The sequence below is a fragment of the Theobroma cacao genome, chromosome 1 (assembly GCF_000208745.1).
Source record: "Theobroma cacao cultivar B97-61/B2 chromosome 1, Criollo_cocoa_genome_V2, whole genome shotgun sequence".
Taxonomy (NCBI): Eukaryota; Viridiplantae; Streptophyta; class Magnoliopsida; order Malvales; family Malvaceae; genus Theobroma; species Theobroma cacao.
Window position 1 is genome coordinate 4,202,182 of NC_030850.1, and position 23,234 is coordinate 4,225,415.

General features: G+C 34.9%; 3 protein-coding genes across 7 annotated transcripts in view; 1 reads left to right on the forward strand and 2 right to left on the reverse strand.

Moving 5' to 3' along the window:
• Window positions 13,333-19,376, forward strand: LOC18611406 (nodulation receptor kinase). Of its 2 annotated transcripts, none has more exons than XM_018126430.1 (15): window positions 13,333-13,823; window positions 14,364-14,859; window positions 15,292-15,758; window positions 15,900-16,047; window positions 16,181-16,252; window positions 16,354-16,422; window positions 16,629-16,700; window positions 16,809-16,880; window positions 16,970-17,145; window positions 17,327-17,553; window positions 17,658-17,784; window positions 17,859-17,927; window positions 18,038-18,227; window positions 18,410-18,542; window positions 18,675-19,376. In XM_018126430.1, exons 1-15 carry the CDS (start codon window positions 13,727-13,729, stop codon window positions 19,026-19,028), a joined length of 2,769 nt encoding a protein of 922 aa, XP_017981919.1. In that variant the 5' UTR covers window positions 13,333-13,726; the 3' UTR covers window positions 19,029-19,376. The 2 variants fall into 2 exon arrangements, with proteins under 2 accessions (XP_017981919.1, XP_017981925.1); XM_018126436.1 differs by having other exon boundaries at window positions 17,868-17,927.
• Window positions 14,822-20,925, reverse strand: LOC18611407 (protein BRICK 1). Of its 4 annotated transcripts, none has more exons than XM_018126445.1 (3): window positions 20,614-20,925; window positions 20,396-20,512; window positions 14,822-14,877 (listed from the first exon to the last, which is right to left on the reverse strand). In XM_018126445.1, the coding sequence occupies exons 1-3, from the start codon at window positions 20,744-20,746 to the stop codon at window positions 14,837-14,839; spliced, it is 291 nt and encodes a 96-aa protein (XP_017981934.1). In that variant the 5' UTR covers window positions 20,747-20,925; the 3' UTR covers window positions 14,822-14,836. The 4 variants fall into 4 exon arrangements, with proteins under 4 accessions (XP_017981934.1, XP_017981947.1, XP_017981939.1 ...); XM_018126458.1 differs by lacking the exon at window positions 14,822-14,877 and adding an exon at window positions 17,511-17,533; XM_018126450.1 differs by lacking the exon at window positions 14,822-14,877 and adding an exon at window positions 19,569-20,083.
• Window positions 21,655-23,234, reverse strand: part of LOC18611408 (probable cytosolic oligopeptidase A) — a 7,926-nt gene continuing 6,346 nt past the window's right edge. The window contains exons 14-17 of the mRNA XM_018126440.1: window positions 23,087-23,118; window positions 22,704-22,769; window positions 22,213-22,284; window positions 21,655-22,010 (exon numbers count right to left, since the gene is read on the reverse strand). Coding sequence (XP_017981929.1) covers window positions 21,930-22,010; window positions 22,213-22,284; window positions 22,704-22,769; window positions 23,087-23,118 — 251 coding nt within the window. The 3' untranslated portion in view covers window positions 21,655-21,929. The remainder of the gene's footprint in view (window positions 22,011-22,212; window positions 22,285-22,703; window positions 22,770-23,086; window positions 23,119-23,234) is intronic.

Here is a 23,234-nt window from a genome sequence, read left to right on the forward strand (position 1 = left end):
AGGGCGTTGATATGCTGTTCCTTAAGTACTGTTAGCAGGTATGAGTCTTCTCCATAAAGAAAACTCTAGACAAGGCAAACATTAGTCAGTCACGAATAGATAGAGCCATGGAGATACATGGTGTGCTTAGGGGCATAGATATTTATGAATGAACTGGCTGGTGCAATTTAACCGAAACTTGGGAACATGATTTCCAATAACAACATAGGCACTTGCAGCATGAAATTTGTATACCCTTAGCAAAACCTGTAAGGACATATAACAAAGAAACTATAAGAAAGGGCAGGATATGCTTAGTCTCTTAGAAGCCGCGTTCATGTCTACTGAAGGGAAACTGGCATGAATTAGGAAAACCAGCTTGCATCTCTATCCTACAAGCTTGGTCCAAGTCACTTTCCGAAGGGTTCACAATTATAAAAATTACTGGAAATAAAACATGCTTGATAATTACATTACCCTAGTGACAGCTTTTCCATCATTTGTCATTAGCCCAATCAAACTGCAAAACTAACAAAAAAAGGCATGTAACTGCTAATTTTGGCCATATGTATCAGCAATGGACAAAGTTTATGCTTTGAATATGCCACCTATCTTTGTAAGCATCAAATAGACCTTGCTGGAAACAGGCTAACCAACTTACGCACGGTCTTGCACAGTCGATTAGTTTTTTTTTTATCTATTTGGCAAAACAAAGAATCCATCTTTCAGTTATATACATGGATTAATTAACCATGTCATAACCCCTGCCGAAGATACAAATACCTATAGGTGACAGGCATCTCTTCAGATCAAGAGCGTATGAGCATGTTGTGATATTGACAGGATAAATTATCAGGAAGGGAAATTACTTTATGTTAAAAACTAAACAAAATCCAATCATCTGTTATCTTGGCCTTTTTTAACTGCATGGATAGATTTTCAAAAGAATCTTCAACTAATCTCTTGATTTATTGGTTCAGCTAAATTGATGTTAGGAGTTAAGTGAATGCCCTTGATTTGTTTCTTAGGGAAACTTGATCTACTTGAGTAAAGCATTTTTCAGAAATAAATTTCATGACCAGAACTCCTGAATAGTACAAGTAGACTTTCATAGAATGCCCTTTTCCACTATGACAGTTTAACTGGGATCAAAATTGAAAATGCAGGAAAGAGGAAGGCCTGTATGCATAAACATGAAAGATTAGTGCAGATAAGCTACAGCACAGGCTAAAACTTATCTGGAAAACAAGAGAACAAAAGAGGATGGTTCACATTTTGGTTTTTCTATTGCCTCTATGAACATGAAAGTAAAGAGTTTGGTGTTAATCAAAGTATAATAAATTGCCATTGACTCTTTTTCTTTGTTTTGGACCTTTTGGTCTTAATAGCTAGGTTATGCAAAGGTAGCCCTCTCCCCTCCTTGATAAAAACGAGATTCAATTACAAGTTCTTGATTCAACAGCTAGAATACTTTATCAACTAAGATAGTTGGTCGATACATACCAAGAATTCCGTTTCTATTCTGAAGCAAGTATGGCCTCATCTGTAAAAAACTTAAGTCGAAGGATCTGAATTCTATCTGGTGCTTTGACACTTTTAGTGAGAGGCAATGTGACATTTAGTTAAAAAATTTCCAAGTAATTTTGATAAGCAGTGATAGAGTTTAAGAAACCAATCCATTTTTCATTCATTAAAAAATGAGGACCATCATTTTTAATTGTTGTTATTGCCTGTTTCCAGTAAAACTTTCTGTGAAGTTACTAATTCCATAGACTAGTATAACTTTCTATCTAAAATAGAACTAGTTCTACAACAGGACAGGATTGTGACCAAGTAGCACACAAAATGCTAGGTACATCTCCATCTTCCAAACTGTAAAAACACAACTTTTAGTGCTGCCACCTCTGCTAATATGATTACAACTCATGGTAATTATTTTTACATATTCGTGAAAATTGACAGATGACAATACAATTTTTCTAATTGGTTTAAAAATATGGATTTGCTTTCCTTCTTTTTCTTGAGATCAAATTAGATTTCTCAAAAGCCTATTGCCTGGTTAGAAACATGTTTTCCTTAGGAGTATTGGCTATGTTCTTGTCAAAACTTTTAGTTTTCCCAGGTACACAATTTGTAGGATTAGACCAGATTAAGCACCTGCATAAAAGGAATGCCAGGGCAGCATCTCTAATAAGGATAGTAGAGCTTTTACTTTGAGGTTGTTTCTTTCCCAACATGATGATTCCGTGGCCTTTGATCAAGCTAGCCTTTCAATCATCATGACCAATATGGAAATGCAAGTATGCCTTGCATTTTAAACAATAATTTTACATTTTAGTTTCAGCTTTCAAGGGTTACATCATAGGTAACCTTCATAGACACGACTCTCACAAAGTTCCACAGGGATGATTTTTATGTAGTCCAAATTATTTAGCTGCAAACTGGTAGAAAGTTCCAAAACCTTTCCGCACAAATGATAAATAAACAAAGGATAAAGTAAACTACAATTCATAAAATAATCCAAAAGCAAAGGCTGAAGACTACAAGAAGTCATTTTCTTCTTTTCAGTCGAGGTGACAGAATTCATATTCTTCTACTAAGAGATCCTCTTACAAAACTTTGGAACTACCTCCTCAGATGCAAATGCCTTCAAATACAACAAAGTGCTTTGAACATTTCTCTGTCTATGTTTATGTTAGTGAATTTAGAACGAAATTAGTGTGCGAGAGCACCCGAATATTTATCTCATTGATTGGTACATAATCCCCTTATCTAAAAAACAGAATTCGAATCCCCTTCTCTCAATTATAAAAAAAAAAAAATTAACATGCGGGAAATGACTAAATTTCTTATCTTGCGTATTCAAACTATCTCAATAGTCTTCTTCTCTTCCAATGACACCATCCAAGCTTTTATCGGTAGTAAATCTCATGTCAGTTCGTAAAACTTCCCTTCCTCCTTATACAGCCTCTTTTCTCACCATTTCTGGTGAATCCATTTTCCTCCCTTTTCCAGCGGTACAAGGTGTCATATATGCTTGTATTGTTTCGAAAGCTTTGATGCATCATAGGCCATTCTATCATCTACTTCTCGTTCTGTACCTTTCCTTCATCTTAACGAACGACAGAGTCTCGGTAGTTGTACGCTCAGCGAACTACAGGGAGCCAAACGATGTAGGAATATCAGCTTACGCCGTTTACGCAATAGCAATTCTTGCTTTCACAGCTCGGATTTTTCTTGTTCCATGGCTATTACTTTGATAGCCGTATGTTGGAGAATAGAACCTACTTTTGATCCTTCATTGAACAGGTTCACCTTCAGAGGTGGAGAATCGGGGAGTAGTTCTTTTTTCATTGGCATGGTATCAAGATTGTCAATCTTGTACATAGTTCGAACCCCTAGCTATCCTTAGCTGCTCTTTGATCATTTAGTACTAGACAATTCCTTTGATGGACCGGTCTTGAGCTGTGACAAGAACCCAAATCTAGAATTCTCTTGGTATTACGACATTACTCTATTAGTAGTAATAAAATCAAGAAGTGGGAAAGTTATTTTATGTTGGACTGCTTTTTGTAGCATTTATTCTGATCTAGCTCCTTGTTTTGGATTGAAGAAACAGAGGAGATGGGAAAATCACAGGGAAAAGGGATGTGCTAGATATGCTTAGCCAATTACATTTTGCTTGGTTCAAAATTACTGGATTTTTATTGTTTCCAATGTCACTGTATTTGAATCATGCTTACAAGTTTTATACAAAGTAACTAGTAGTGAATGTATGCATTCTTACCAATGGAGAAAACCAAGTGCTTTTATCTTCAATTTCATGGAAATAATTTGTAGTAATCATTATTTTTCTAGAGGGCCTTAATATTTTGGTTCATAGGTTCTCTTAGTGGATACGGAGGTATATGATTATACTCCTTTAACAATAGGGAATAGAATATATGGAAATCCATGGTGTGCTTATGAAACATGAAGATTATACTCTATTTCATAGATGGATGGGCTCATGCAGTTCTTGTAAACCTCACTTGACATGATGTTTTTTCTTCTCTGTGATGATTTTAGACCCAGAGGTGCACTTATTCTTGCTGACAAATGAAATTTCTGTATTCTTAGTTTTTTTTTTTTTACCAAAATGGTGATAACATGCTCTCTTATATATAGAAGCCCCATTGTCATGAACATCAAAGTGGAAAATGGCTTGAATTCCATTATATCAGCTTGTATTTGAACTCTGCAAGATTGTTTCAGGTCACTTACCCATACCCAAGTCCATTTTTTGACTGAGGTTGTTATTGTTGAGCAGTGAATGATATCAAATATCAGTTATATTTTCAAAGAATGCACTGGTTTTGCTGTGAAGGCTCAAGGGCAGAAAGCTAACAGGGAAAACAGAGAAGAGAAGAACTTAAGAAAAGGGAACTAACACCCTGAATTTTCATTAATTGAAAGAGTATATACAATACTCCATCAGCAATAAAACACTTCAATACATGATTCAACACAGCATCATTCACTCTTTTGCTATACTTAACACACTGCACAAGGCACACTTCATGCCTGTACATGCATAGGTTGCATGTCACTGTCACAAAATAAACAACAACTATGAAAATAACTGACACAAGCATGTACAGGGTGCATAACGGTGAGTAATGCAAGTCGCACTCTCAACCGTTATTGACATGACTTTTTCTAGCTTTGTAAGAACCGGAAACTTGCCTATTTGCTCTTTAAGTTGTTAATTCCATAGACAAAAATAACATGTCTGAGTAGAATGAAGATGCAAAGAAGTCATTTTCATCTTTTCGATTAAAACAACTCAACTGCGATTATTCGATAAAGAAATTCTCATTCAAAACTTTGGAACCACCTCCTTTAGTTGCATTGGCCTTCAAGTACAACAAATTACTTTCAAATCTTCTTCTGTGCTTCCTCTATGTCTAAGTTAATGAACCCCAAAAGAAATTAGCATAATGCGAGGAATCACTAAACTTGTTATTTTCTTCATCTTCACCATCTGTCTCTTCTCCTTCTACTGCTCATATCCTTTTACCCAAACTTCCCATGCTGCTTGTGGAGACTTCAATGTTTATAAGATTTCCATTTACATCCCCTTTCCTTCACTAGAAGCTGTTATAATAGCATATATTGTTTGGAAAGCTTTTAAGCTTCCTAGGCCATACTATTATTTCTTGGTTGTTATCAACCACTTCATTCTTTTAACAAACAACCCTGTTGAGGTAAAGCCCTGTGGGCACTTGGTGAAAAAGGCAAACAGGGTAGGTTATGCAGAAATCTTCGCAAATGTTATACTTGTTACGTGGCTACTTCTTAGGTAACCCTCATGCTATTCAAGTTAGAGAATAAAACCTGTTTTGAATTGAGTTCTCATTTAATAGGTTCTTTGGTATGTATGTACTAATAACCGTTTGATCTAAGTCTGAATCTCCAACCATGACTATCGTTTTTCGATCTTGATTATTCAGTACTTGACAGGAGAAGTCCTTTGGATAGGCTTAGGCTGTGGGAGCTGTGACTATGACCTAAGTCTAAGATTCACACCGAACTTTGTTTAGTACTGATATACTCAACAAGTGAGAAATTTTTCTTACAATGCTAGGTCAAAATGAACCGTTATTTTTCTTTTCATTATCATTGTATTTGGAATCATGCTTATAAATGCATGAATAATAGTGAATGCATATACATTTTCATTAACGGAAGAAAGTAAGTGGTAACTTTTGACTTATGCAATTTTCTGCTATATGCATGAATTTCCTCTGCTTCTGTTAGCAGCCACTTAGATACATGCATTATTTCCTTTTCTCTGCTTGTCTCTCTAACCCAGCCGCGCCACCTTTCACAATTAATCACAATTATGATTAACAAAAAAAAAATAGATACATGAATTCCCTTTAACAAACTTAGGCGAAGTATGTTGGAGGTCTATTTTTTGATGGCTTCTCCTGGGCAGGTTGTCAACATGATTTTGAGATGATATGCATCAAGGCATAGCATGTTAAAATCATGTGCTTTTTTTGTATCCAGGGAACTTATCCCTGTTTTCTATCAATGAAATCCATTAACTTTTAAAAACATTAGTCAGTTACAAAGAGAAATAAGAATATGTGAAGGATACTATAACTTATTTATGCCTTCTAATTATATGCTCATGGGGCTGAAATGTGCTCCTGAGGTCACTTACCCATACCCAAGTCCATTTTTTGACCGAAGTTGTTGTTGTTGAGTAGTTGGTGATCTAAAATATCAATTATATTTTCAAAGAATATGCACTGATTTTGCTGTGAAGGTTCAAGGACAGAAAGCTAGCAGGGAAAACAAAGAAGAGAACTTAAGAAAAAGGAACTAACACCCTCAATTTTTATTAATTGAAAGAGTATAGACAATACTCCGTAAGCAGTAAAACACTTCAATACATGATTCAAACACAGCGTCATTAACTCTTCTGCTATGCTCTAACACACTGCAGAAGTCACACTTCATGTCTGTACATGAATAGCTGCATGTCACTGTCACAAAATAAATAACAAGTAAACTATGACAATAACTGATACAAGCATGTGCAGGGGTGCATAAGGGTGAGTCATGCAAGTCTCACTCTCAACCGTTATTGACATGACTTTTTCTAGCTTTGTAAGAACCAGTGACTTGCCTGTTTCCTCTTAAATTGTTAGTTCTATAGACAAAAATAACATGTCTGCATAGAATGAAGATACAAAGAAGTCATTTTCATCTTTTCGATTAAAACAACTCAACTGTGATTATTCAATAAAGAAATTCTCATTCAAAACTTTGAAAGTACCTCCTTTAGATGCATTGGCCTTCAAATACAACAAATTACTTTCAAATCTTCTTCTGTTCTTCCTCTATGTCTATGTTAATGAACCCTAAAATAAATTAGCATAATGCAAGGAATCACTAAACTTGTTATTTTCTTCATCTTTACCATCCGTCTCTTCTCCTTCTACTTCTTAGATCCTTCTACCCAAACTTCCCATGCTGCTTATACAGCCTTTGCTTTTAAGATATCGTTTCCTTCACTACACGCTTTTATACTAGCATGTATTGCTTGGAAAGTTTTTAAGCTTCCAAGGCCATACTATTTTTTCTTGGTTGTTATCATCGACTTCTTTCTTTCAACAAACAACCCTTTTGAGGTAAACCCCTGCAGGCACTTGGAGACAAAGGCAAACAGTGTAGGTTATGCACAAATCTTTGCTTCCACAGCAAATTTTCTACTTGTTACGTGGCTACTTCTTAGGTAGGCCTATCCATGTTAGAGAATAAAACCTGTTTTGGATTGAGTTCTCATTTAATAGGTTCTTTGGTATGTATGCACGGATAACCTTTTGATCTAAGTCTGAATCTCCAACCATGACTATTGTTATTCGATCTTGATTATTCAGTACTAGACAGGAGAAATCCTTTGGATAGGCTTAGGCTGTGGAAGCTGTGACTGTGACCTAAGTCTAAGATTCACACCATACTTTGTTTAGTACTGATATACTCAACAAGTGAAAATTATCCGTATAATGCTAGGTCAAAATGAACTGTTATTTTTCTTTTCATTATCATTGTATTTGGGATCATGCTTATAAATGCATGAATAATAGTAAATGTATACTTTTTCATTAATGGAGGAAACTAAGTGGTAACTTTTACCTTAATGCAATTTTCTGCTATATGCATGAATTTCCTCTGCTTCACTTAGATACGTGGAGTATTTCCTTTTCTCCGCTTGTCTCTCTAACCCTACGGCACCACCTTTCACAATTAATCACAATTATGATTAAGCAAAAAAACTTAAGTACATGAATTCCCTTTAACAAACTTAGGCAAAGTAATTAGTCAGTTACAAAGAGAAATAAGAATATGTGAAAGATACCATAGCCTATTTATGCCTTCTAATTATGCTTATGGGGCTGAAATGTGCTCCTGCGGTTCTCACTCTCACAGAGGCTATTGAACATAACTTTCTAAAACAACAGAGGCAGACTTATTATTCTTGTTGACAAATGAAATTCGTATATTCTTAGTAGAATTTTGTTATACCAATAAAGCAATAACATGCTCCCTTATTAAATGTTACAATACAATGGCATTTTCTACTACAACAGGTTACCTGAGATCACAATCAACCATGAACAAGTTATGATGAAAAGCCCCAGAGATTGACTAAAATTTATTTAGGGAATAATAGAACACAAGAGGAAGGTAACCCTTTTAGTTTTTATCCAACTTGTATGAGCAATATGAAACAAAATTATTCCAAGCTCTAACCTCTAGCTCAACTCTCATATGAACTGACTCATTACCTTCGAGGGTTTAAGAGCTTAGGGGTTAATAAAAATTGGATAATCATAAGTCCAAACTCTGAATGGATAAAGCTAAAGCAAAATCCATTGCTACAGCTGGTACATAAGCCAAAACCAAAGGATGAAGACAACAAGGAATCATTTTCTTCTTTTTGATTAAAACGATTCAATTCGGATTCTTCAACAAAACGTCAGCATACAAAAACTTTGGAACTGGCTCCTCTGATGCAGTTGCCTTCAAATATAACCAATCCCTCAAACTTTTCTTCTGTGCTTCCTCTGTCTATCCCCTAAGTTATTGAACCCCAATAGAAATTAACATGCAAGGAATCATTAAACATGTTTTGTTCGTCATCTTCACCATCTGTAGTTTCTTCTCCTTATCTTATTTTCTCCAAGAGCGATTCGTTTTTGTTCGTGAAACTTCTCATCCTGCTTATAGAGTCTCTGGTCCTCACGTATTCGGTTTATCCACTGCCATTGGCTTTCCTGAGCCAGGAGCTGTTATAGAGGCTTTAATACATGCTTATATTACTTGGAAAGCTTTTAAGCTTCGTAGGCCATTATATCTTCTCTTGGTTGCTCTCGATCACTTCTTTCTTTCAACTAGAAAAGACCCTTTTTATAAGGAAAACGCGTGCACAAAGCCCCTCTTTGGGCCAAAGAAAATAGTTCATGCTGACATCTTTGCCTTCATTGTGCGTTTTTCCCTTGTTATATGGCTGGTTCTTAGATAGAGCTCCGTTATTCATGTTGGAGAATATACACGTATAAACTTTTTTTTGAATTCTTCTAACCGGTTCTTTGATATCGTAAGGAAAAACCCTTTAAGCTAACTGTCCAAAACTCCAATCCGCCTATCATTACTCTTGATAATTATTCAGTATTAGACCAGACAAACTCGTTGGATAGGCTAGGCTGCAGTGAGAGCCGTGAGCCTGTGACTATGATCCAAGTCTAAAATTCACTCAATCGTTATTCTTCTAGTACTGTTATATTCGAGAAGTGAGAAAATTTTCCTTATAATGTCAGGGTGGATTGCTTTCTATAGGATTTTCTTTGATCTAGCAGTTCATTTTGGACGGAAGAACCGAAGAACACAGGAAAATCACAGAGGAATCCTTAACAAACGTTTCATTTAGCTCAAAATGAACTGTTTTTCTTTATTTTTTGTATTTCTGTAATTGTATTTGGAATCATCCTTATAAATGCATGAATTAGTGCTGAATGTATACATTTTCATCAATCGAGGAAACCAAGTATTAGCTTTCGATTAAGACATTTTCTGGTCTAATCAACTCAAAGAAAAGATGATTTTTGGTTCCGATGATCAATGTTATTAAGAAAGGCTGGTAGAAACAATTCGTTATTCCAGAGAAGCTAAGTTTTGTCCTCTATTCTTTTGGCTGATATTAAGGCATATGAATTTCCCTATACAATACCCTGGCAAAAGTAAGCATAACTCAGTTAAATGGAGAAATAAGATTATGTGAAGGCTCATCTTAGCCAACATGCAATAAATAACCCTTGAGCTGATTGGTTTGAGGCCAACCTAACATTGTCTCTCCTTACAGAATAGCTATGGGGATGAAATCTGCTCATGTGCTTCTCACAATGGCTAACTGAACAAAGGTGGAGCTAGCCAATTTTTATTGAAGAGGCTAAATAAAGAAGAATAAGGATTAAAAATTTTAAAAACTAATATGTTAAATTCAATCAAAAATCAAAAGATTGATAATGAAAATATAAAATTAAATAAAAAACTATAATGTGTAAAATGTAAATAATTAAATACGATATATAAGATTAATAATTTCTTCTTATATAATCAAAATTGTTTAAAAACTACATATTCAAGATAATTTCATTTTAACTAAATATAAAACGTAAAGCACATAAAAAAATATAAGCAAGTTAATTTTCTCTTACATAATCAAGATTAATAAAATAATAATATATTAATAAAATTTTAAATAATAATGTAACATTACAACTTATATTTGAAAACTTCATAATAATTTATAAATTTTTAAAAATTAAAATCATAAACAATAAATTTTACGTAATAGAAAAAAGAAAAATATGGTAAGTAGAAGTTATCACATATGATATAACAAAAAAGAAAGAAAAAGAATATGGTTGATATTTTGTAGAAATTTGGGAAAGAAAATTTATAGAAACTTATAATATATGAACAAATAGAATATAAATAAAAAAAATAATATAAATTGAAAGAAAAAAACAAAAAAAAAGCTTTAAAGTTGAGTGAGATATGTAAAATCATTTTATTATTTTTTATGTGTATTAGTTATTAAATAAATTTTATTTTGATGGAGCTATTAAAAGAATATATAAAAATTTAAATTTTTTATGTAATGAAAAAAAAAAATTTAACCCCTCCTTCCCCATCAATTAAGGAGGCTTCGCCCGTCATTGAACGTAATTCTAAAACAGAAGAGACAATACTTATTCTTGTTGATGAATCGAATCACCGTATCTTTTGTAAAATTTTGTTATACCAAGGAGGCGGCAACATGCTTCCTTATTAGCAACCCTATTCTGTCACTCAAGTCAAATGGATTGATACATGCCATGAATTGCATAATATCAGCTTGGAATTCTATCCTTCCAAAATTGTTATTGGTCACTTACCAAAGGCTTTCATATGATAGCAAGAGTTCCTGGAACTAAACCATGGTTGATAGTTGTATTAGCCATTGGGCCAGGGATTAATAATTTTTGATACCCCAATTAAAAATGGGAAACTAACAATAGAAGCAAATCATTGCTAACTTTGGCCATATATGTATCAGCTATGGACAAAGTTTAATGCTTCGAATATGCCTTCATCAGTGACGCAGGTATTGCTGGAAACAGGCTAACCAACTTAAGCAATGCTTTGACGAAGATAATTATTATTTTGATCATTTTGACAAAACAAAGAATCCAATCTTTTCATTATACACTTAAAAATAATTACAGGTGACAAGCGGCTTTTTAGCAAGGGATTGTATTAACTTTTTATTAGTAAACAAATCAAGAGCTTAGTACTATGCTGACATGATTGTCAGGAAGCAAACCTTTTCATCATTTTAAGTTTAAATTAGAAAAAACCTAACCAATCATCCAAGGTTTTAGCCTTTTCTGAGGGGACGGATTTCCGAGAGAATCTTCCATCTGCTGATTAATTGTTCAGCTAAATTGTTAGACTGATACTCGGGGTTGACCCAATTGCCCTTGACTTGTTCCTAGCGTGACAGGAACAAGCGTGTGCATTAAGGTAAACTTGATCAGCCTAGTCTATGCTTTCAGAAACCATGACATAATTCTCACAGGAGGGCATTTTCCACTTTGACAGTTAATTTGGAATGGGGATCATAGTGTGAAAACAGAAAGGGACTGGATCAACAAATGTGAATTGCGTTATGTCATGAAACCTAAACAGTCATCAACTTATTAATCTTGACAGTTATGGTTAAAGTGAAAGGTTTAAGCACAATAATAAGTGATAACTTTGTCATAATCCTCATGTACTAAGGCAGATAGCATGATTAGAACCAGAAATTAATACTTAAAGAGGTTTGATTCTTAAGTTGATGGCATGTTTTAAATTAATTAAAACCAGATTCAGGAAACAAGATTGCCCTCTTGTCCTTCGGTTTTATTTTTGTTTTGAGACTTAAGCCATACAAAGGTAGATAATGCTATGTTCTATTTCTTCCTTCACTTTGACTGCATGCATGCTAAGGCTTGAACCAAAATAAATGTTAACCCTTCTTAAAAGAAAGTACATTGAATAAGGTCATTGGCAAGTGTGGCCTTATGGGCTATATACACGTTTCTAAAAGAAGACCAAGTAAACCTGATGACCTATATGATCGAATTTTGAGATATACCAAATCCAACATCTTTTTTCATATAGAAAACGAAGACAATGATTTTAAACTGATATTAGTTGTAAAAACCGAAAATAAAACATTTTCCTATCTTCGACGAAACTTCAGGATGGATGTTGCAGATTTCAAAGACAGAAAATGGGTTACTGAAACTTTGATTGGTGATTGGTTCTACAATGTTTTGTTACGTAGGATCATTTGACCAAGCAGAACACTGTATCTGAGGGACACCCCAATCTTCCAGTCTGTAAAACACAGCTTTTAATTCTGCTAATGGGATTACAACTCATCCTAATTGTCTTTACACGTTTGTGGAAATCGACAGGTCGATTTTAATTGGTTTGAGAATTTGGATTACTTATATCTGACCATATTAGTTGAATCAAAATATATTTTCTTGTCATGGACATGTTTTCTGGCGGAGTACTGGCCATTTCTTATCAGTATCATCCATGATCTAGTATGATGTTGAAATTGTTCGATATAGATAAGAGTATACTAGATTAAAATCAATTTAATCTTTCATGATTAAAATGATAAATTAATGTAAACCAAATAGGATTTACATAGTATTAGTTCTAAGTGCCTTTAAAATATCATTTTAGCATTGTGTTATACTAGATTGTTTATTATTTTATACACTACTGAATTAATTGAACTTCATAGTTGAGCTTGATTTAATTTTATACACCATTAGTATAGTGTCACAATATTTCATTTTCGTGTCTTTTTTTGATCAAATATTATTTGTTTTTTACTATTTACTTTTGTCCAATTTAACAAGGTAATTAATTTTAGTTAAAGAAGTAAAAAGTGATAAAGAAAATATAAATAGTAAAGTGATTAACTGTATGGGATGGTTATTATTTATTTATTTTTTACTAGAGTAGCCAATGTGCATTTTTCCTTGATGTTGCGTCCATGGTAACAGACAAGAAGAGAGACGGAGGCAGACGAAGATGAGGGGTTGTTCCGCTCCATTATTTTAAGCCAAAATTTTAATACATTGATTACCCTCCACCATCAAAACAAAAGAACAATAATACTTGTTAATTAATACCAATTATTTTAAAATAAATTTGATAATCAACTTTTGGATTGTTCTAATTCAATCTTCTTTCTTAGCAAATTAAGCTCCTCTAGTTTCCACATTGTGAAGTCAAACCTGCATTATCAACCTCTTTTCCGTCCTCTACCCTTTGTTTCATTTGTATGTCACCACCGCCGTGTCTGAGGATAATCATTAGAAGACTTTTGACATGTTTCCATTGATTCAATAACTGTCAAGATGAACGCCTTCTTTTGATCTCAAGTACTGGAAAAAAAATGTCTGGATTACTTCAGGTACGTTGATCATGAGAGCCATATGAAAAACAGCTTATCTTAGGAATGGTTGAGCTCTTGGTTTTGATCGGAAGGGTTAGCCTGGTAGTTGGTGAAAGTTCCGCAACTTGGTTTGCTTGATTATGATTTTGATAACCCGATGGGGCGTGCTCCATTTAAGATGAGATGATGATGGAAGGGTTGGTTTACTGGATTTTAAGAAGATGTTATGTGTTTTTTATCCTTTGTTTCTTCATTCTTCTTCCATCAACAAGTGCACAAGGTTAGTATCAGAACATATTTTGTTATGTTGTTCATCATAGATCAGACAAAAATTCTTGACCTTGTTCTTGTAAGACACTTTTCTAGTATTTGAACCAAATTTGTTTAACAAAGTTTGGTGAAACCAAGTATTTTGACTGAATAAATGTTCCAGAACTTAGTAGATGAAAGAACGAATCTAGTCTGTAACGTGTAAATTGTGCCAATAGCTCTCAAATCTGATTATCTTTAAAGAAACCGTCAGCGAGGTTGATCTTGTCTATGGAATGTTTTGTCAGAATATATGTTGGACAACGTGGATCAATATCGAAATGATAATTAACAAATTCCACATATGATGTTGTTATTGATAAAAAGAAATGATCAGGGTTTATAAAGGTTAGATCTTCCTTGCAAATTAGTGAAACTGCAATAGAATCAGTTTAATTACATGTTCTGGTAGAGTCTGACTTGTGAGGTTGTTGATGTTCTAAATTGGTTTTCCAACCTGATGTTGGAGTTGACCAAAATATGTGATGCTCAAAGCTTTAATTACATGCAGGCTTTTTGAGCATAGCATGCTGCGCTCAATCAAATTTTACAAAAAACAGCATACATTGGATACCTGATGATCAATGGTTTAGAGACAGGAAAAGTTGCAGGAACTTGAACAAAGGCATCGAAAGAGTTCGGATTTTTGACATCGAATCAGGGAAAAGATGTTATAGCTTACCGACAATAAAAGATCAGGACTATCTGATAAGGGGTTCATTCCCTGTCGGCGAAACAGAGGGGGCTCAGTTAGACTCGTTGTTTCGTGTTTCCATTGGCGTCACACCACTACACCTCGTGAACTCATCGGAGGGCTTGGTGGTGGAGGGAATTTTCCGAGCTGCTGATAGCTATACTGACTTCTGCTTAGTGCATGAAAAAGGGGATCCCTACATATCGAGTCTTGAACTAAGGCATTTGAATGGTTCAGCGTATCTAAAGGATAAATCATCCAGTATTCTGAAGCTGCTTAACAGAACTGATCTAGGGGGCATTGGAGAGACCAGGTATATGATTTCTGTATCCTTAAAACCCATAAACAAGTATGATAAGATTAGTGTCGGCATAGCAAGCACCATAATGATTCTAGAGAACTGAGTAATAAAAGGACAAAAGCAGGAATAACATGTTTCTTACAACAACAATGCCAAGCCCAGGGCATCGTTTTGATTGCAGATTTAACCTTTAGGGAGTTGGCAAGAGTGGTGCTTCAATCAAAAGAAAAATCAAATTGATTTTTTCCCCCTGGCTGAAACTAGAATTGCTGCCACGAATAACTGAATCATTTATGCATTTCTAATTCTATTTATGATTCAATACGCTAAAATACAATATCTTCAACTACACTTCTCTTCACTAGATCAACTTGCACAGAGCCAAAGTGTAAACACCGTATCAAGCCGCGAACTATGTTTATTAAGGCTACTTGCCAATTTCAGGTACCCAGAAGACGGATATGACAGAATTTGGAAACCAGCTTCAAGTCTTTACTCACCGGCCAACTCCTCTATTACTATCCACAACAATGCTAATACAACAGTGCCGCTCAAAGTTCTACAAACAGCTGTTACAGATTCAAATCGATTGGAGTTCCTGCAAAATGGCCTTGATAATGAAGACTATAACTACACGGTGATCCTCTACTTTCTTGAGCTCAATGACACTGTTACAAGAATTGGTCAAAGGGTGTTTGATATTTACATCAACAATGAGAGGAAAGAGGAGAATTTTGATATATTGGCTAATGGATCGAACTATCGAGAGGGTTTTTTCAATTTGACAGCTAAAGGGTCTCTGAATTTGACCTTGGCTAAGGTATCGAACAGATCTGAATTTGGACCCATTTGCAATGCCTTCGAGATCTTGCAGGTGCGTCCAAGGGATCAACAGACTGACTATGATGATGGTAGGTCTTAACAAGTTGTTTCCTATTTTTTTCTATTATTTTTTTTTTCTGTTTTTTCAATGGTCAAGTTTAATTATACTAATGTTTATGCTTCAGAGTTTATCTAGCAATCAAGATTCTCACTCATTTCTTTCTATTTAGTGATAGTGATAAAGAAGGTAAAAGAGGAGCTGTTAATGCTTAACCAGGGGAATACCTTAATAGATTCTTGGTCAGGAGATCCATGCCTTCCTGATCATTGGCAAGGTCTGACCTGCAACTCCAATGGTTCCACAGTCATCACAGATCTGTAAGTTGCTTTACTCTTCCTTTCAAGATTTACCACTTGGTTATAACGAATTCCTATGTTCTCTTGATTCTTGCTTTCAAGTGTAGATGTACTGAAAATTAGTTCCCTGTTCCTTATTACTATATAATTTCAGGGATCTTTCTGCAAGTAAATTTCAAGGGCCAATTCCTCCGAGTATCACAGAACTGACCCACCTGAAAACATTGTACGATCTTCAATGCTCTCTGCTATTGGTTGTTTGTATTGTCTACTAAGTAGCACGAAAGCCGCTAATTTGTATTCTGTTACTTGATTGTGACTTTGTAGGAACCTGAGCGACAATTACTTCAGAGGCGAGATTCCAACATTCCCACAATCCTCCAATTTGACATCAGTGTAAATTTTCTCTTCAAACTCAAATTTCAGCTCTTAAGTCCACAGAAATCTATTAATAAAATGATATTTGCAAATATTAAGAATTGGAAAGACAATGGTTCTATGTTCTATTATTCCACCTGCTAGCGCCATTCCCAAGCATATCAAATTTCTTCCCTAGAAAGTTTTATGCTTCATATATTGATTGATTTACATTTCATTTTCAGGGACATAAGCAAAAATGAACTCGTGGGATCGCTACCGGAATCTCTTATCTCACTTCCAAACTTGAGCATATTGTGAGTTGTTTCCTACAAAAGTTTAATTTTGTGCTGCAAAACTAGCTATTATCTGTTTGAAACTACGAATAGATTTGTAACTCTATGATCTTGTTATTTCTTCGCCAGATACTATGGATGCAATCCTCAACTTGACAATGACCTCCCATACAGCTTGAACAGCTCAAAACTAACCACCGAGTACGAAACTAGTCCATTTTCTATGACTTTGTAGAACAACAGAAGCATTTAAAACAAAATTAACTGATCTTTTTGCATCTACATTTCAGTTCCGGAGCATGTCATCGGAAATCAAGTGGTCCAACAAAAGGAATTGTCATTGGCACTGCTGCATGTGGAAGCGCTGTAGTTACTATTGCTCTTGGAACTGTTATTGTTTGCCTTTACAGACAAAAACTAATGGCTAGGAGAAAATGCAATCGAAATCGAATCTCCACGGCAAAGAGTGAGTAATCCATTCCTTCTTTACTCATTGATCTCTTAATTCCATGTCAGGAAGCTAATACAAACTAATTACATTTCTGAGTTTTAGCATAAAAGTGTTTGGTGATTTTTAAGTGCTTTTCCAGTCTGTGTATTATGTTCTGTCAAAGTAAATGATTTACCTTAGCTCCTTGAAAATGCAGATCCGATTTTCTCCATGCCTAGCACAGATGACGTTGTTGTTAAGTCAATATCTATACAGACATATACTCTAGAGGACATTGAGATCGCCACCCAAAAGTATAAAACCTTGATTGGTGAAGGAGGCTTTGGATCTGTGTACCAAGGTACTCTACCTGACGGCCAGGAGGTTGCAGTGAAGGTCAGATCAGCTACCTCAACTCAAGGAACTAGAGAATTTGAGAATGAGGTAAAAGTTATTATTAATAAATCATCAGCTTAGAATCCTACATTTATAGCTTCAACACAAAGTTGAAAATATGCAACTGATAACCATTTTTAATATATCTATAGCTAAACCTTCTTTCGGCTATTCGGCATGAAAATCTGGTGCCTCTTCTTGGTTATTGTTGTGAAAACGACCAACAAATCCTTGTATATCCTTTCATGTCCAATGGCTCTCTGCAAGATCGCCTCTATGGTAATTTTCGTTAAAAGCCCTTATATTTTATTTCTTGTCTTGTTCATCACTTGTTGATCATCAGTATTTAATAGGTGAAGCAGCCAAAAGGAAAATTTTGGACTGGCCAACAAGGCTTTCAATTGCTCTTGGTGCTGCTCGAGGCAAGTAACTCGAGATGCTAAGCTATTTATGCTTTATATGATTTCTCTACTCTAACAAAATAAGAATATTGATCCTATTGAAGTGCCTAATAAGCATTTGTAATTTTCAGGTTTGATGTATCTCCATACTTATGCGGGGCGTTCTGTTATACATAGGGATGTAAAATCAAGCAACATACTTTTGGACAATAGCATGTGTGCTAAGGTAGCAGACTTTGGTTTTTCGAAATATGCTCCTCAAGAGGGGGACAGTAATGCTTCCCTTGAAGTAAGAGGCACCGCTGGATACATGGATCCAGAGTAAGAATCAATCATTCCAAGCTAATTCTGATTTTGTTGAACTATGCTGCTTCTACAGCAGCAACTTGATTATAGAAACTATAGTCAACCTCACCATAAAACAAAAATGGTTTTCCATTGCCTACTTTGTCTTTAAAAAATTTTATAAGAAGCCTAACTCCTAACTTTGTTCTGTTATTAAGGTATTATTCAACCCAGCAGCTATCTGCAAAAAGTGATGTCTTCAGCTTTGGTGTTGTTCTCCTTGAAATTATAAGCGGAAGGGAGCCTCTTAACATACAGAGGCCACGGAATGAGTGGAGTTTGGTTGAATGGGTATATCTGATCTCATGTTTTCTCGTTTCTAGATCGTTGAATTCATAGAACTCCTTTATTAGAAATTTCTTTCTATCATTCTTAAACCAACTGCAAGCGAAGAGATTAACAAAGAGACACCTTTGCATGCAGGCAAAACCTTATATAAGGGAGTCAAAGATTGATGAAATCATCGACCCCAATATAAAGGGAGGGTACCATGCTGAGGCAATGTGGAGAGTAGTTGAGGCGGCATTGGCATGTATTGAGCCTTTCTCTGCTTACAGGCCATGCATGGCTGACATCATTCGAGAGCTAGAGGATGCTTTGATCATAGAGAACAATGCATCAGAATACATGAAGTCCATAGACAGCATATATAGCTTGGGAGGGTCCAATCGCTACTCCATAAATATGGAAAAAAAGATGGCTCTAATGCCTACCCCAACTACATCAGAACCCTCCCCTATTAACACACAAGCCTTGGCTCCTCCAGAGCCAAGATAGTAGATAGGTGGATGAAATGTTTATCAATTTATAAATGATAATCAGCTAACAGGAAGAGTATCCAATGCTTTTTCAATGAACGACTAAGTACATTCATCTATTCCATTTATTTTGAAGTTTAAGTGTTTACTATTGCATCAGACCTTAATGTTGTGTCAATACACATTCCCTGTTTCCTCCCCTTCATTCCCCACTCTTCTCAGTTAATCAGCCAAGTTGTTGCATCTTCTTTTGCCAACCACTATATAGTTAGGCCAAAGATGCAACACTAATCTAGACATTTTACATGATTTAAGCTATAAAGATCTGATTGGTGACTTTAGTCTAAATAAGTTATATACTTACAGCACCATATTTCAATTTCAGAATTGTTAAGCAACTGATGGCTTACTATGCTTAAGAATAAACATGTTACAATATGAAGCCAGACTAGACTCAACCACAGGGCATGTTAAAGCAATTACGAGCTTCAAATGTTTAAACTGGCATTATTTAGCATACAAGAGACCTTTTAAGCAACTAAAATTCACACTGGAAATATGGGATAATCAATACAAAGATGAATGAACTGATGACAAAGCAAGCCAAAAGCAGCCATTTTAGTTACTATTCATTTAACATCCTTGAGCAGACTAATTAACAAAGCAGTTAAGAGGCATACATTAAGTGAAATAAATCTAAATTTTTGATGAACGCAACTGTTTTAACATTACCACAGAGCCAATTGATTTTTTTTTTTAATTTAAGTTTCTTTCTTTTGCCTTGATAAAATTCAAATCCGGATCCACTGGAGTCCAGAATTTGGTTTTCTTCTGGTTAAGGAGATAACCACCATCACTATTAAGTTAACTTTTCCATTATCTATAAAGGCCGGAGTCAGAACTTTCAGCTGCCAAGCACTGTTTCAGCATCTTCCTCAAAATGCAAGTTACCAATCTTTCTGTCTTTCTTTCTTCATTTCGATTGCTAAGATTGTGGAAATAAAGATTTGAACTTAAAACGTCATCTTTGTAGGCAAGATTGGCTAACTCTTAGGTTTCAGTCTCTGCCACAACCTAAAATTGTCATTTGGAAGAATGTGTGCTTTTATTAAGTAGCTAAAAGATAAAACAAAAAATAGCCCCAAAAAAATCTCTCAAAAATGGTGCAATGAAGATTTAAAAGAGACAAGGCAAAGATGATTCATTGAAGTTTTCAAACAGTAGATAATGTCTTACAAACACGACAAGCAAAAATTCACTAATTAACAAGTTTAGTATATTATAGACAAAAAAGGACTGTTGTTTTCTACAATTCGAAAACTTTAGTGCGAACAGAATCACGACAAAGACATGGAACCAATACAATTTTAAATGCAAATTACGTACTGAAAAGAGAAGGATTAGCCGAAGCAGTTCCCACTTGAACTTCAAGAAGCTCCAAACGACGTTCCAGGGTATCCAGTTTCTCGTTCAATGATGCCAATTTGCTCTTCGTTGTGGCCTCTGAAAGGTGAAAACAAACATTTACTAGAAATAAAAAAGGTAAAAAAGTAAATTGAACCTGAAAATCAGAAAAAGGAAAATAAAAAAAGGGATATATTTACCGAATTGGAGGAGGAATTCGAAGAGGCGACGAACATTGAGGGAAATGTGAGAGATGAATTCGCGATTCCCCCAATCGGCTTGCACTGCTATCCCTACGTTTACGGCGTTCGTTATTCCTCCCGCTCTTGCCATTTCTTTCTTCTTCCCCTTTTTCTTCTTGTTCCTAAAAAGAATCGCCGACTTTTACAGATCTTCCTCGTCTGTTAGCTGTTTTTCTCGGATATTTGTTTTAAATTTTGTTGAGAGAGAAAATAAAAGATTTTTTTTCCTTTTGTGAAATAAAATTGGGTCCGGTTTGGTTGGTTGGTTGGTTGGTTTGGGTTAGTTGTGGGTTTGTAAGTGGCGGGTTTTACGTCGGGTGTTGACTTTACCCAACAATCCGTTTACCAAAGAAAAATGATCTGACTTGGTATGATTATTTATTTAACAAACTTACAATTTTAATCTTTCTTTCAAGGCAAGCCCTCCTCAGCCGTAATGAAATTTGTTTCTTTAATAAGTTTCAATATTTTAAGATATATTAAGATTTTAACATGATAAAGATATTTATTTATTTTTATAGTTATCAGTACTATCCTATTTAAAAATGCTTGCAATCTGTTTTCTTTTCTTTTTTTTAATTATTTTTTCATATTTTATATTATAATATTAAATTTTTTTAATAAATTGATGTAGCATGATTTTTAATATTAAAAGTAAAAAAATAAAAATTGATTTTGATATATTAAAAAATATAATATTATTAGAATGAACAAAGAAAATGAAGGGAAAAGATCATTAACTTACTGTGACATGTGGATACTCTCTAGCTTTGTTAAGTAGTGAAGTGAAGGGGCAGTTTTTATATGTGCTTGACTTTGGAAATATAATCAGCAAATTTGCCTTTGAAGCCAAGATCCAATATAAATATCCTAAAAATAATCCCATCAACCCAACAAAATCATTCATGGACATTGTGCTTTTACCATCTCCAATTTTGCTTCTGAGTATAAGCAAATTGATATCGTATATAAGTTATAGCAGCCAAATGCATAGGCAGATGAAAGAACCAGAAATGGAAAATATTTCACCAGAAGAGATAGCAAAAGGATAAGTCCCAAGAAAATTCCAGAATAAATATCTTCGGGTTAAAGACATCTCTAAGTGCTATTCCCCATCCTTATTCGTTTCTTATCTTTTCAGGGCAATAAGCAAGCAGAACCCTTGAGACTAGTAAAGATAGCTTGAAAAGCTTAGTAAAACACAAATGTGGTGTATGACAGAAGCTTAAATGACCTTCCATGTCCTTGAATGGCAGCTGAAAAACAGCTCATGCTCAGGCTGTGACTGGTAACAATCCATTGTGCCTGAGCAATGCCGCTGGTGAAGGTTCACGTCCACGGAATTCAACAAAGACCTGGATGCATCATCATCTCATGTTAAGAAGACATAATTGACGCACTCTACATTACAAGTTACGATGTCTAACAAACTGAAACAGAAAATACAAAACATAGTGTTTCTCTTATTGAGAAACTGCTCAGAGAGGGAAAGAAACAGAAAACATGATTTAAAATTTCACAATTAGGAATGTCAGTGTACAATTTGTATAAACTAACCTCTAATGGTGCTTTTCCACCTCCAAGAGCAAGAATGGTCTCCCGGAACTTGTGGCCAGTTTCTTTAACAGCCTGTTGGAATACAATTACAAATAACTGAGCATATATTTTCCCTTTTTCTTTTTGAAAACATTTACTAATAATAACAGGACCATGAATATGTTTTAGCAAGCTCTGATGCAGAGTTTTTGAAGGAAAACACAGAGAGGAAGCACTGTATGCAACACAATCAGCACCCTAGGTAAGGATCTGCATTCAATGATTATTTTTGTAGTGCAATAAACATTTTGCTGAATCCTTTATTAGGAGCCATAGGTCACCAATTGCAGACACAGGCACAGCCATAAGAATTGGTAAAATAACAAAGAGGGGGAGTGAAATCTGCTTAGTGATTTTACTCTATTTGATGCATACAGTTGAAAAGGAAAAGATATAAAAGAGGATGGAGGATCGTACAAACCAATCCTGAACAGCCTTTTCAACTGACATACCTTGCTGTCTTCCAATCCAGCATCCTCAAATGCTGAGAAAGCATCTGCAGACAACACTTCTGCCCACTGCAAAATTAGCATTTCTGATTTCAGATCACATAGCAAAGGGCAAAGGAAAAGGAAAGAAAAGGAAAAACAAGAATACTAATTACCCACAGCTCTTAAAAAGATCACAGGAATTTAGCAGACAAAACTTAATACTAGCTAGACTGCAGAAGTAGGCTGCAGAGAGAAAATGAGAGGGAGAAAGATCATAAATTATATCTAGTCTTTTTTAGATCGTAGACAATCAGACCTTGGTAGCTAGTTCCAACCATGAACATTTCAAATATTTCTCCACAGATGTACTTTTCTAAGAAACCTAGATAAAAAATAAAATATACCTTGTAACTGTAATATCCAGCAGCATATCCACCTGATATTCACAAAAGCAAACAAATTTAAAAATCTCCAAGGTAAAATTTGCACAGAAATAGTAAAAAATACATGTGACAATTTTTCTAAGAGCACAAGGGGTGGGGCATGGGGGGG

Bases quoted from the DNA above. Each gene is read 5' to 3' on its own strand.
- LOC18611406 (XM_018126430.1), top strand. From the start codon at position 13,727: ATGATGATGGAAGGGTTGGTTTACTGGATTTTAAGAAGATGTTATGTG. The intron at 13,824-14,363 runs GTTAGTATCAGA...AATTACATGCAG, and splicing joins TCCATCAACAAGTGCACAAG to GCTTTTTGAGCATAGCATGC. The intron at 14,860-15,291 runs GTATATGATTTC...TGCCAATTTCAG, and splicing joins GGGGGCATTGGAGAGACCAG to GTACCCAGAAGACGGATATG.
- LOC18611407 (XM_018126445.1), bottom strand. From the start codon at position 20,746: ATGGCAAGAGCGGGAGGAATAACGAACGCCGTAAACGTAGGGATAGCA. The intron at 20,513-20,613 runs GTAAATATATCC...TTCACCTTTCAG, and splicing joins CGAATTCCTCCTCCAATTCG to AGGCCACAACGAAGAGCAAA. The intron at 14,878-20,395 runs GTACGTAATTTG...ATGGGTTTTAAG, and splicing joins GGCTAATCCTTCTCTTTTCA to GATACAGAAATCATATACCT.